Genomic DNA, 11324 nt, shown 5'->3' on the forward strand with positions numbered 1-11324 from the left:
AGGGCGCAGGGCAGGGAGAGACAGGGCGCAGGGCAGGGAGAGACAGGGCGCAGGGCAGGCGTCCACCAGCCTCAGACCAGAGACAGGAGCAGGAGCTTCCTCCCACCTGCCGTCGCTCATTCCAACTTTTCCGATGACGAGGTCAGCCCCTTAAAACACAGGGTCTGTTCAGTGTGACTTGTCCAGCTGGCTCTGAGACCACCGAGGGGACAGTGACATGTGACGTCACATGGGTGACGAGGGTCAGGCTGCTCTGCATCATGCCACCATGACTCAGCATCCCCCCCACAGCCCCTAGACCACAGAGTCTGGTGGGGCTTAGCTTTACTTGCCAAATCCACCTGAGCACTGGCTTGGTGATGGGGCCAGCGCCCAGGAGCAGGCAGGCCACCTCTGGTGCCCAACTTCATTACATGCACAACTGCCCCCCATCTACTGCTCATTCCTGAGCCCCAAGGTAGACTGCGTATGCGTTTGCAGACAATCTCTACATCTATCTATGCTTCACACAGAGAAAGAATAAACGCTTCAGCAGGTGAATGCTGAGGATTAAAGAGGTGGCTAACATTTTCAACCTACCCACCAACCTCCCCTCCAGGCTTATTTGCACTGCAGTCTTTCTCCATCACAAAGAAAACAACGACCACAGGCCAGCCTGATGCCCTCTGGTGAGCCCTAAGGAGACAGCATGAGGAAAGCACCTGCCAGGTCCAGAGATGCCACTTGGTGCTGCTGCGAGATGCCCACATCCCAGCGTGCCCCACAGGCCAAGGCAGGTGGGAACCACGATTTTTCTAGATTTCAGCTCACGATTCAGGAGTTTTAGCCATGGGTCTGTGCCCTGAGGACAACTGGGAAGTTTCCAACTAGGGAGGGGAAATCTAAAAGCCCTTTAGAGATCAAGGCTGCAGTGAGCTTAGATTACCCCTACTGCACTCTACCCTGGGCAAGAGAGAGAGAAGCCCTGATTCAAAAAAAAAGTCCTTTTAGGTTGTTTGGTCTCCCTCGCTCTGAGCCTGAGCGGTCTGGAGCTCCGGTCAGACCTGCACCACCAGGCAGCATGTCAAGCTGTGTACACACAGGGCTAAGACTACCAGGGCTGGGACTCTGTCGGGAAATGTGTTTCACGCCCGACTCTTCATCCCAGGGCCTGACCTTTGGGCCTGACATCGTTGCCATTCCAGGAAACCTCAGATGAAGGGAGACTTGCAGCACAATGACAGCCTGGAGAGGGGGGAGGCAGCCCTGCAGACACAGCACTTTCGGGACTGGACTGACTGCTGGCAGCTCGTGGGGCAGAGAGAAGCGCAGGAGCCCCGGGTGCCGCGGAGGCGGCTGCCACTCCACAAACCCTCACCAGAAAGCAAGTGTCCGCAGCACCAGGGGAGGACGTGGACTGGAGTTCACTTCTGCTGCCTCACAGCTCTGGGCCCCCTCTTCTGCAGTCACACTGCCCTGAGGAAGGCTGATCCAGGCCTGAGCACTCCTGGCCTCCACGGCAGCGCTCCCCTAGGACTCACAACCCTGGCTTCAGACCCCTTCCAACAGGTCCTGCCCACCCGTCAATCTCACTCCCCATCACTCCCAGAACCCCTGCTATTCTGCAAGCCTCGTGTAGTCGAGGGGGCTTCACATTTCTGTCCCCTCTGCCAGGACGCTCCGGCCCCAGACAGTGGTACAGGCACTCCCTCTTCACTCAGACCTACTGTTTGGCTATCTCCTTCTCCGAGAGGCCTCCCCGAGCCCCCGGAACAGACCCACAGCAGCCTGGAGCCTTCTCCTGCCCTGGTCTTCATAACTCATTCCTTGACAGATATTTGTAGAGATGTATCTGCTTATTATCTGTTTTGCATCAAGCTATAAGCCTCGGGAGGGAGGGAGTTAGTCTACCTGGCACCCAGTGACCCATTCTCCATGTCCTGAATGATGCCTGGGACACAGTCGGTGCTTGTTAAGTATGTTTGAAAAAAACAAAGTGAGACCAATAATGGCTCTCCCAAAAAAAGAAGGTTAAATTAAGTGTAAAAAAAGCTCTGAAGTTTTGGTTTTTTTTGTTTGAGACAGTTTGATTTTTTTGTTTGTTCTTGTTGCCCAGGCTAGAGTGCAATGGTGTGATCTTCGCTCACTGCAACCTCCACCTCCTGGGTTCAAGTGATTCTCCTGCCTCAGCTTCCCGAGTAGCTGGGATTACAGGCTCCCACCACCACACCCAGCTAATTTTCGTATATTTAGTAGAGACTGGGTTTCAATGGGTTGGCCAGGGTGGTCTCGAACTCCTGACCTGGTGATCCACCTGTCTTGGCCTGCCAAAGTGCTGGGATTATAGGCGTGAGCCACCACTGTGCCCAGCTGATTTTGTTTTGTTTTGAGATGGAGTCTCGCCCAGGTTGGAGTGCAGTGGCGTGATCTCAGCTCACTGCAACCTCCACTTCCCCAGTTCAAGTGATTCTCGTGCCGCAGCCACCAGAGTAGCTGGGATTACAGACATATACCACCACACCTGGCTAATTTTTGTATTTTTATTAGAGACAGGGTTTCACCATGCTGGCCAGGCTGGTCTCAAGCTCCTGGTCTCAGGTGATCTGCCCACCTTGGCCTCCGAAAGTGCTGGGATTATAGGTGTGAGCCACCATACCTGGCCTTTGCAGTTCTAAGGCAGGAGTGCATACACATTTTAAGAGGATCTCTCCTAGAAAAATTCAACTTACGTACTCCTCCCTCAAGCGCCCCCCACAGTACTCTGCAATAAATCTTACAGGGTTCTCAGACTCCAATAAAAACACGGAGTGGACAGAAGACATCACAGTCTTATCCTTATGGGAGAAGAACTCGCCTGCTCTGACGCTAGAACAGCTCTGAGAAACTCTAAGGGCCCGCAGGCTGGCATGTGCTCAGCCTGAAGTGAGCAATTCACACCGGCACAACACCCCCACCACACCCACTGGGTTCCCAGGGAGAGCCGCCCCACGTGTGGCCTAGGCAAATAGGGTGGGGCTGCCGGGCTCTCACCATCCGTTCACCTTTGGGCAGAATGCCAATTGGCCTATCGGGAAAGCAATAAAAATAGTGACATTCTCACAATCATTAACAGGTTTCCCTGTCAGCATGAGCCAGAAATCTCTTAATCCAACACCCTGCTCCGCCTCAGCCACCCACATTGTGTTGTTAATGCTAGAATACTGCATCCAGAAGAAGTAAAGATCTTCCTCATGAAATGCACACCGGAGGGCAGAGCCCAGGTCCCAGCAGATGGACACAGCCTGGCTCTGCCTGAATCTGATGGTGGGGTGGGCACCACCCGCTCTGTCCCTCACCTTTCCACGAAGTAGAAAGACAGAGAGACATGAGAACTGGCCGGACATATCTCACACTTACTCCAGCTCCCCTGAGGCGCCCTCTCAAGACCTCCAAGTGAGCTCACTGACACCCGGCAGATGCCACACTTTCAATGGCCGGCAAGGCCAGGCTGCTCCTGCCTGTACCCCACCCCCGGCCAGGACTGGGTTTGGAAAGGAAAGCTCAGCACCCATCCAGATGTGTCTGCGGCAGCACACAAGGCATTTCCCATCAGAGTCCAAATTCTACCCCAGCTCCCAGAACCTTGTCCCACCACACCTACTGGGCAAGGAGCAAGGGCCAGGCAACAGGAAACTGACAACCATGAATCAGAGGAGCTGCCACCTGCCTGAGATCCAACCCAGATGCCCGCCCAGCCCCACCTCTGAAGCCAAGGCGATGCAGGTGAAGATGCCTGGCAGCAGCACCTTCCTTCACGGCCAAATCAGAGAGAAGAGCAACAAAACTACGAACCAAGGCCAGAGACACAGCGCCAAGGGATCCAAGACCCCCGCCCCCTTCTGCCAGTCATTCGCTCATGAGCGCGCAGCGGCCCTCAGCCCCCAGTGTGACTTCAACCTCCACGCACCCCACCAGGGCGCCTCACCTGGCCTAGGACCGGTATGGTTATCTCACAGAAAGTCCAACGTGAGCCCTGTTCCCCGTATCCTCCTGACAGTCCAGAGCCATCCTCCACTGCACAGGAACGAGGTTAAGCCAGGCCCCTCAGCTGTGGCCACAGGTGAATGTGGGCTCAGAACCAGCCTTCTAGATTTCAAGTCTAGTATCCCCTATGCCAAATCCCACTTGCATGGCTTCTCCTGAGTATTCTAAACAGGTATGATTTACAAAAATCCAAATGAGAACTAAATAGATAAACCATATTGCAAAAGAAGTCTCTGGTGCATACCTTTAAATAGCTGAGGTTCCTCTTGTTCTTAGAAACTGCTCAATTTAGTAAAACGTGATAAAGAGATACATGATTGATTGACAGATAAAATATGTTAAGAAATTAGCACAGTATGCAAGAGAGGTGTATCAGGCTGCTGAACAAAGTAAATCCTGCATTGGCAAATGGTTATCATACAAGAATCTCTCCAACAAGCCGTCTAAGCAACTGCCAGACAGTCCTGCCAATACTTGATAACACAGAAAACACTGAAGAATAAACCCCAGCCGTCTGAATTTTCTGTCACCAGACTGCACTGAAATGCACTGGCAGCTGCTGACCCACAGGGTCATTTCACATGAGAAAGTGCCTCTGCCCCTCCGCCACCCTTCCTCACATCACCACACTCATGCGGCCATTAGCAAGTTCTACACAGTCGCCCCTCGAAGCCTCTTGTTGCCTGGGTTCCAGAGGAATGCTGCACTGAGAGCAGTGTGCGGTCTGAGGGGTGAGGATCTGGAATCCAGAGTCCCGGCTTACCCTCCTTTGCCTAAAGGCTTCTGGGAGCAGGAAGAGCTGAGATCAGCCCAGGCCTGTCCTACAGGAGCCTGGGTAAGGGAGTGGAGGTAGCAGGGCATAGCCACCGGCAGGAATTTTCTGGAGCCCAAACACAGACACACCCAAAGAGGTGTGAAATGCACACAGCCTATACCCAGCAAGCCAGGAAATGGTCCACTGGGCCAGCCATCCAAATCCACGAGCACCCCGTGGCTGCCCACTCATTTCTCACCTGACACAGGCTGCCCTGAGGTAAGTGACCATCAAAAGATGGGCCTGAAGAGGTGCTGACTTCAGATCCCACTTAGCAGGGAAGGACCCTCGCCTCTCACTTCAGCATCAAGTGACCTCTGACCTCCCGTTCATGGCTTTAGGGTGAAGCCCCTCTGCTCAGCAGCAGCCCCCTCCACGCACCATGCACCCCCAACCCACCTCTGGCAACTGTCCCCCACGTCCCATCCCCGACACAGGCACATGCCCGCAGACCCAGCTGTAAGATCATCCCCAGTTCCCCACTCAACCAGCACTCCTGGATGCCACCTCCCCACCACCTGCACCAGGGCAGGAGAGAGGGAGCGGCAGGAGCACACACGATCCGGGAAAAGGCGAGGCACACCGGAAAAGCAGGTTGGGTGTTTCTGTTTCAACGGTAACTGGGGAGTCGGCTCACGTTTATCAGAGCCGCTTTCGGAGAAATAACCCGTGGCAAAGTCAGAAGCCACAGGCCAGGAGCCTCCCACCCTCCAGACTGCATTAAGGGGCCTCCTCATGGTTCCAGCACAGCGCAGTCGAGGAGAGCGACACCCAGCCATGCCTCTGCAGCTCTCCAGCACACGACAGCGTGGATCTGTGGCCTCCCCAAAGGTCAAAGCTGCCCCACTGGCCGTCTCTTTCAATACCCCATCCCTGGATACTGCTGTTATTCCCAGAAGTAACGCCAATCCAGAAACACTTTCTACACTCGCCAGGGGCGGGGGCCGCCTGCCCTGAGACACTCTGTCCACCAGGCTGGTTCAGCCACAACGCATGCCAGGCTGGGCCCTGCAGGACACTGGGGCAGTCACTTCCCACGACAAACAATGCCGCCTGCCTAGGCAGGTCTGTGGGACTCAAAGCAGCACATGGGATGCCCTGGACAGGCCAGAAGCTTCTCATTCCAAGCTGGGACAGTGGGTCTTAAGGCTAGGCATCAGAATCTCCTAGGGAGATTTTTAAAACACCATGTTGGTTCAATCCCAAAAGAGCTGGATGAAGGTCTAGGGGAACCTGGGCTTCAGGATGTCTTACAATGCACCTCCCAGTTGAAAAACACTGCTTTAGGCTCACACCTGTAATCCCAGCACTTTGGGAGGCCAAGGTGGGCAGATCACGAGGTCCGGAGTTCAAGACCAGCCTAACCAACATGGTGAAACCCCATTTCTGCTAAAAATACGAAAATTAGCCGGCGGTGGTGGCAGGCACCTGTATATCCCAACTACTCAAGAGATTGAGGCAGGGGAATCACTTGAACCCGGGAGATGGAAGGTTGCCGTGAGCCGAGATTGCGCCACTGCACTCCAGCCTGGGCAACACAGGAGACTCCACCCCAAAAAAAGAAACAAAAACCAACCACCTGAGCACTAGAAGATGACCTCAAGTCAAAAGCCACTAGGAGCACCACAAGAGAAGGAGCAAAACAGGCCTCTGGACTGCCCAAAGAGAAGCCAGAGAAGCCACCAGCTGCACTCACGGCGCAGGGGCCCTCCAGGCACCATTTACCCTTCTCCAGGAAAGAACGGTCCCCCTGCGTCAGAAAGGAGTTATGGTCCCACTGCTAGAGGCGGGTACCCTCACAGCACCAAGAGGCCATGGGGTAAGCCCGTTGCTAAGCACAAGGTTTCCAGCATGTTTTACCCATGCCTCGGAGAGCTGCCCCTAGGACTCTGCCCCGTTTCGGCTGCTCTGCTGGACGTCTGAGACGGATAAACAAGCAACACAGGCCGAGCATGGTGGCTCACGCCTGGAATCCCAGCACTTTGGGAGGCCGAGGTGGGTGGATCACCCGAGATCGGGAGTTTGATACCATCCTCACCAACATGTGAAACCTCGTCTCTACTAAAAATACAAAATTTAGCTTGGTGTGGTGACACATGCCTGTAACCCCAGCTACTTGGGAGGCTGAGGCAGGAGAATTGCTTCAACCCAGGAGGCGGAGGTTGGAGTGAGCCAAGATCGCTCCATTGCACTCCAGCCTGGGCAGAAAGAGAAAAACATTGTCAAAAAAAAAAAAAAAAAAAAAAGCCACACAGACTGTGACCCTCTTCCTACCACCCACCACCAGCAAGACTGTGCAGAACCCCCATTTCCTCACCTATGGGGGAAAAGACGGACATCAGCATATAAGAAAAAAAAAAATACTAAGGGAAATACAGGAAAAATGGGCTGCTGACGGCAAAACAAATGATCCCTAATGAATCCTCTTTCTCCCTGAGAGCCAGGCTAAGGGCTGGGTACGATGGCTCATGCCTGTAATCCCAGCACTTTGGGAGGCCAAGGCAGGCGGATCACCTGAGGTCGGCAAGTTTGAGACCAGCCTGACCAATATGGTGAAACCCTGTCTCTGCTAAAAATGCAAAATTAGCCAGGTGTGGTGGTGCATGCCTGTAATCCCAACTACTCAGGAGGCTGAGGCAGGAGAATCGCTTGAACCCAGGAGGCATAGGTTGTGGTGAGCCAAGATAGCACCACTGCACTCCAGCCTGGGCAACAAGAGTGAAACTCTGTCTCAAAAAAAAAAAAAAAAGAAAAGACAAGACAAGACTAAGGCATGTTTCTCTCCCTCTCTTACGAGAGGTTACATCACCACATCTTTACAACAGCCACCAAATGATGTGACCATGCAAGTCTTTGTTGCATAAGAGATAGATTTTAGCAGCTGAAATTCGCCTTTTGAGAGGCAAGGCGGGCAGACCACTTGAGCTCAGTTCAAAACCAGTGGGCAACATGGTAAAACCCTGTCTCTACAAAAATTAGCCAGGCATGGTGGCACATGCCTGTGGTCCCAGCTACTCAGGAGACTAAGGCGGGAGGATTGCTTGAACTGGGAAGTGGAGGTTGCAGTGAACCAAAATCATGCTACTGCACTCCAGCCTAGGAAACAGAGCAAGACTGTCTCCAAAAAAAAAAAAAAACCACTTAGGGAGATGAATGCTCTTATCTCCCCAAGTCGTGGGACAGCTATAGTATGCCTGCAAGGGCTGCTGGGAGGGTGAGAAGGGAGAAGGGCAGCACTCTAACAGGCAGGTGCCAGGGCCCCCCCACCCCCCACCCACGCTGTGGTTGTCCCAGGCTGGGCCGTCCTCTGGCCAGCTGCTGCGCACCTTTGGCATGGAATGTCCAGCCCCTCCGCCAATACTCCTGCAGCTGGACCCGCTCCTGCTGACCCAGGCTGCACACTTCGCTGTAGAACTGCCGCTCGATGTGCACATAGGCGGCTGGGATGGCGCCGGCCACCCCCTTGGCCCCGAAGAAGCCATTCACCTCTGGTGAGGCCAGCAGGATCTGGTACTCCGCCCGAGTGCCCAGGACCAGATCCATGTACGCCTGGGTCAGGTTGAAGTAGCCAGTGGTGAGGTAGACCTTTGCACCGCACTCGGCCTCCGTCAACAGGGTCTCAGTGACAATCTCATCGATTTGAATCTCGAAGGGCTTCATCTGAATCAGCGGATAAATCCAGGTGTCAGGGGCTGGTCTGCGGTCCCCAGCAGCTGCTGCGTCTTCCTGGGTCAAAAGGGAGTTGCTGTGGAAGGTCTGGGCATGCAGCATCTGCTGGCGGGTCCTGGCTGAGTTGATCACATCCATGACCCTCTTATTGGCTGCCTTACAGTACTCCGCCCGGTCACCTAGAGGAAGACGCCAGAAAGAGGAATGAAGGGAAGAGAAACGGAGGGTCTGGACTCTGCCCAGCTTAGGGAACAGGGCATGTGACAGGCAGATGCAGACGCTACAACTGGATGTTCCCTGAACACATAGTGAGTGAGCCCAAGACCCCTCAAGCCCAGGGCGAGGTTCCTCTGCGGAGAGTTTGCCCAAGACAAGGGCCTTGTCCACAGTAGCCCACACTCAGGCAGAAGTGAAAGGCATGTCGACATATCATCCCAATTACAAACAAGCTCAAAACCAGGCAAGACAAATTTACAGGGAAAGAAATCAGGAGAGTGGTTACCTTGGGGATAATTCCTGGGGTGGGGACAGAGGGGGGCCTCCAGGAAGCGGATCCACTAGAAACAGGTTCATGGCTGTGCAGTTGGGACTGGCGTTCGCTGTGCATGTTCTACTTCAATAAGGAAGCTCATTCAAATTCAGATACACGCGAATAACCAAAAAAGGAGCATGCGTATGCCACAGACGGGGTCACAGGGAAAGCCCTGGATAAGCACTGTCAGGGAAAGCTTCCCACAGCAGTGACAGTGCCTGAGAGAGAGGAAGAACCGGCAGGTTCAGGTGCTACATAGGGAGCCCTCTGTATTCGGACAGAACACTGGTGACCAGGCAGACACACTGAAGGGAAAGACGCTATGATCAGACAAGACACAGCTGAAAATTAGCAAGTTAAGCATCCAACGCAAAAAGTCAGGGGAAAGAAACAGAATAAAACCACGAATACAGCACAGGGAAGAAAAAAAACAGAAATAAGATCAGGCCGGGCGCGGTGGCTGACGCCTGCAATCCCACAACTTCGGGAGGCTGAGGCGGGCAGATCACCTGAGGCCAGGAGGATGACACCAGCCAGGCCAATATGGTGAAAGCCTGTCTGCACCAAGAATAAAAATACTAGCTGGGCGTGGTGGCGAGTGCCTGTAACCCCAGCTACTCCAGAGGTTGAGGCTGGAGAATCAAACCTGGGAGGCAGAGGTTCAGTGAGCCAAGATCACGCCAGCACACTTCAGCCTGGGTGACAAAAGCAAAAAACTCCATCTCAAAAAAAAAAAACAAAACTATATATATAATGAAAACAATACAGAAATCGAGAGGATCCACTGTGGAAAGCTGACTCTCTGATAAAGGATAGTGAAACAGGGAAGGAGAGCTGCCCTGAGTCATCCTTGCCGGTTCGGACGGTCTGAGCTGAGAGCAGGGACAGATACTCAGTGCCTCTCAGGGCTGGGCTACAGAACAAAGAGAAGGATCGGCTGGTGCAGCCGACTTCCCTGTTGACGCCAGCACCATCCAGGGCAAAAAGGAGTCACACTGCCACATGCTGGACAGGGCTGCGGGAGGAAGGCGCGCCGGGCGCCTGAGCACACCCTGGACCTCTCCGTGGACTCTCACTCTTTCGAGTCTCCCGCTCCTGCTCCAAGCCTGCTGGCTCTCATCATGGCCCATTTTCTCTCATGTCCATGCCTGGCCTGTTACATTAGACCAGGCATCCATACACATTTTCTTTAAGGGTCAGATGGTACACATTCTAGGCTTTCTGGGCCAAAAGGCAAAGCTGAGGATGCTAGGTAGGCACTCAGAAGAGAAACAGAGCCTCCACAAGCTCTTTACGGAAGAAATTCAAAATACAACGGTATAACCGAACACGGTTGCGGGCAGAGCACCGCACATTACAGCCAGGTCGAGAGGCCCAGCGCTTCCCTGACAAGAGCACAGGGCGTCCGTCCGACGGCCCACTGAAATGCTTCCATTCTAGGTCCACAGGACGCGGAGAGCTCTTCTCCTAACAAGGTTCAAGTTCAAGCCCTTCTGCCCAAGTTCAGCACACTGTAGCAAATCCAGCAGTGGCCCTCTAAAGGCCACGGAGGAGCCACAGCCACAGGAATCACAGGAATGCAAATGCCCCAGAATGCTCGCGCCAGGACCTGCCTGGTTCCAGTGGGCAGAGTTGAGCTCTTCCAACACTTCACTTTCCAGGCAGGGGGCCACAGACCAGAAGGGAGCTGGGAGCCACAGGCCCACGTGGTAGGCTTGGGGGAATGGACCCTAGACAGCAGCTGCTGGCCAGGTTGCTTCCTGTGATGCAGGGCAGGCTCCTGGGTCACTCACCCAGGCACACAGGCCCAGGCCCACACTTCCACCTTTCCGGGCCAGCTCTCTCACCCACAGAGCATGACTGATGGTCAGTGACTCACATCTGTCTGGCTTCAAGGACAAAAGCAGAATGAAGCCCTGCCACCCGAGTCTCCTATGCCCGTGGCAAGGCCACCGAGAGGTGTGCTCTCCTGGGCCCTCACCCCACGCCACCCACAGCCATAGCAGGGTGTCAGTGGCAGCCCCTACCTTTGTAAGGATGCACCATCCCATCGAGCACCTGCACCGTGTCGTCGCCCTGCAGCTGCAGGGACACATCCCCCACCGCGTCCACCAGCTCGGTGAAGAAGTCGGCAATCTCCGCACAGTCCTGCAAGAACACGTAGCGGTCCTGGCGGTTGGTGAAGTAGGAGTCACTCAGGTTTGCACTACAGGGAGGGAAGACGCAGGTGAGGCGGACTCAGGCAAGAGTATGCAGCAGCATGTCCTGGTGACCCAGGTCTCAGGTCAACTAACGGGGGGGGGGGGG

General features: G+C 54.4%; 1 protein-coding gene across 5 annotated transcripts in view; it reads right to left on the reverse strand.

Moving 5' to 3' along the window:
• Positions 1-11324, reverse strand: part of PGS1 (phosphatidylglycerophosphate synthase 1) — a 43921-nt gene that overhangs the window by 12238 nt on the left and 20359 nt on the right. For all 5 annotated transcript variants that reach the window (XR_004257730.1, XR_004257731.1, XR_004257729.1 and 2 more), the window contains exons 6-7: positions 11045-11223; positions 8143-8664 (exon numbers count right to left, since the gene is read on the reverse strand). Coding sequence is in view for 2 of the 5 variants with exons in the window: in XM_032241496.1 (XP_032097387.1) it covers positions 8143-8664; positions 11045-11223 (701 nt within the window). In the remaining 3 variants the exon portion in view is untranslated. The remainder of the gene's footprint in view (positions 1-8142; positions 8665-11044; positions 11224-11324) is intronic.

The sequence above is a fragment of the Sapajus apella genome, unplaced genomic scaffold, assembly GCF_009761245.1.
Source record: "Sapajus apella isolate SASKATOON/1434 unplaced genomic scaffold, GSC_monkey_1.0 scaffold48, whole genome shotgun sequence".
NCBI classification, from domain to species: Eukaryota; Metazoa; Chordata; class Mammalia; order Primates; family Cebidae; genus Sapajus; species Sapajus apella.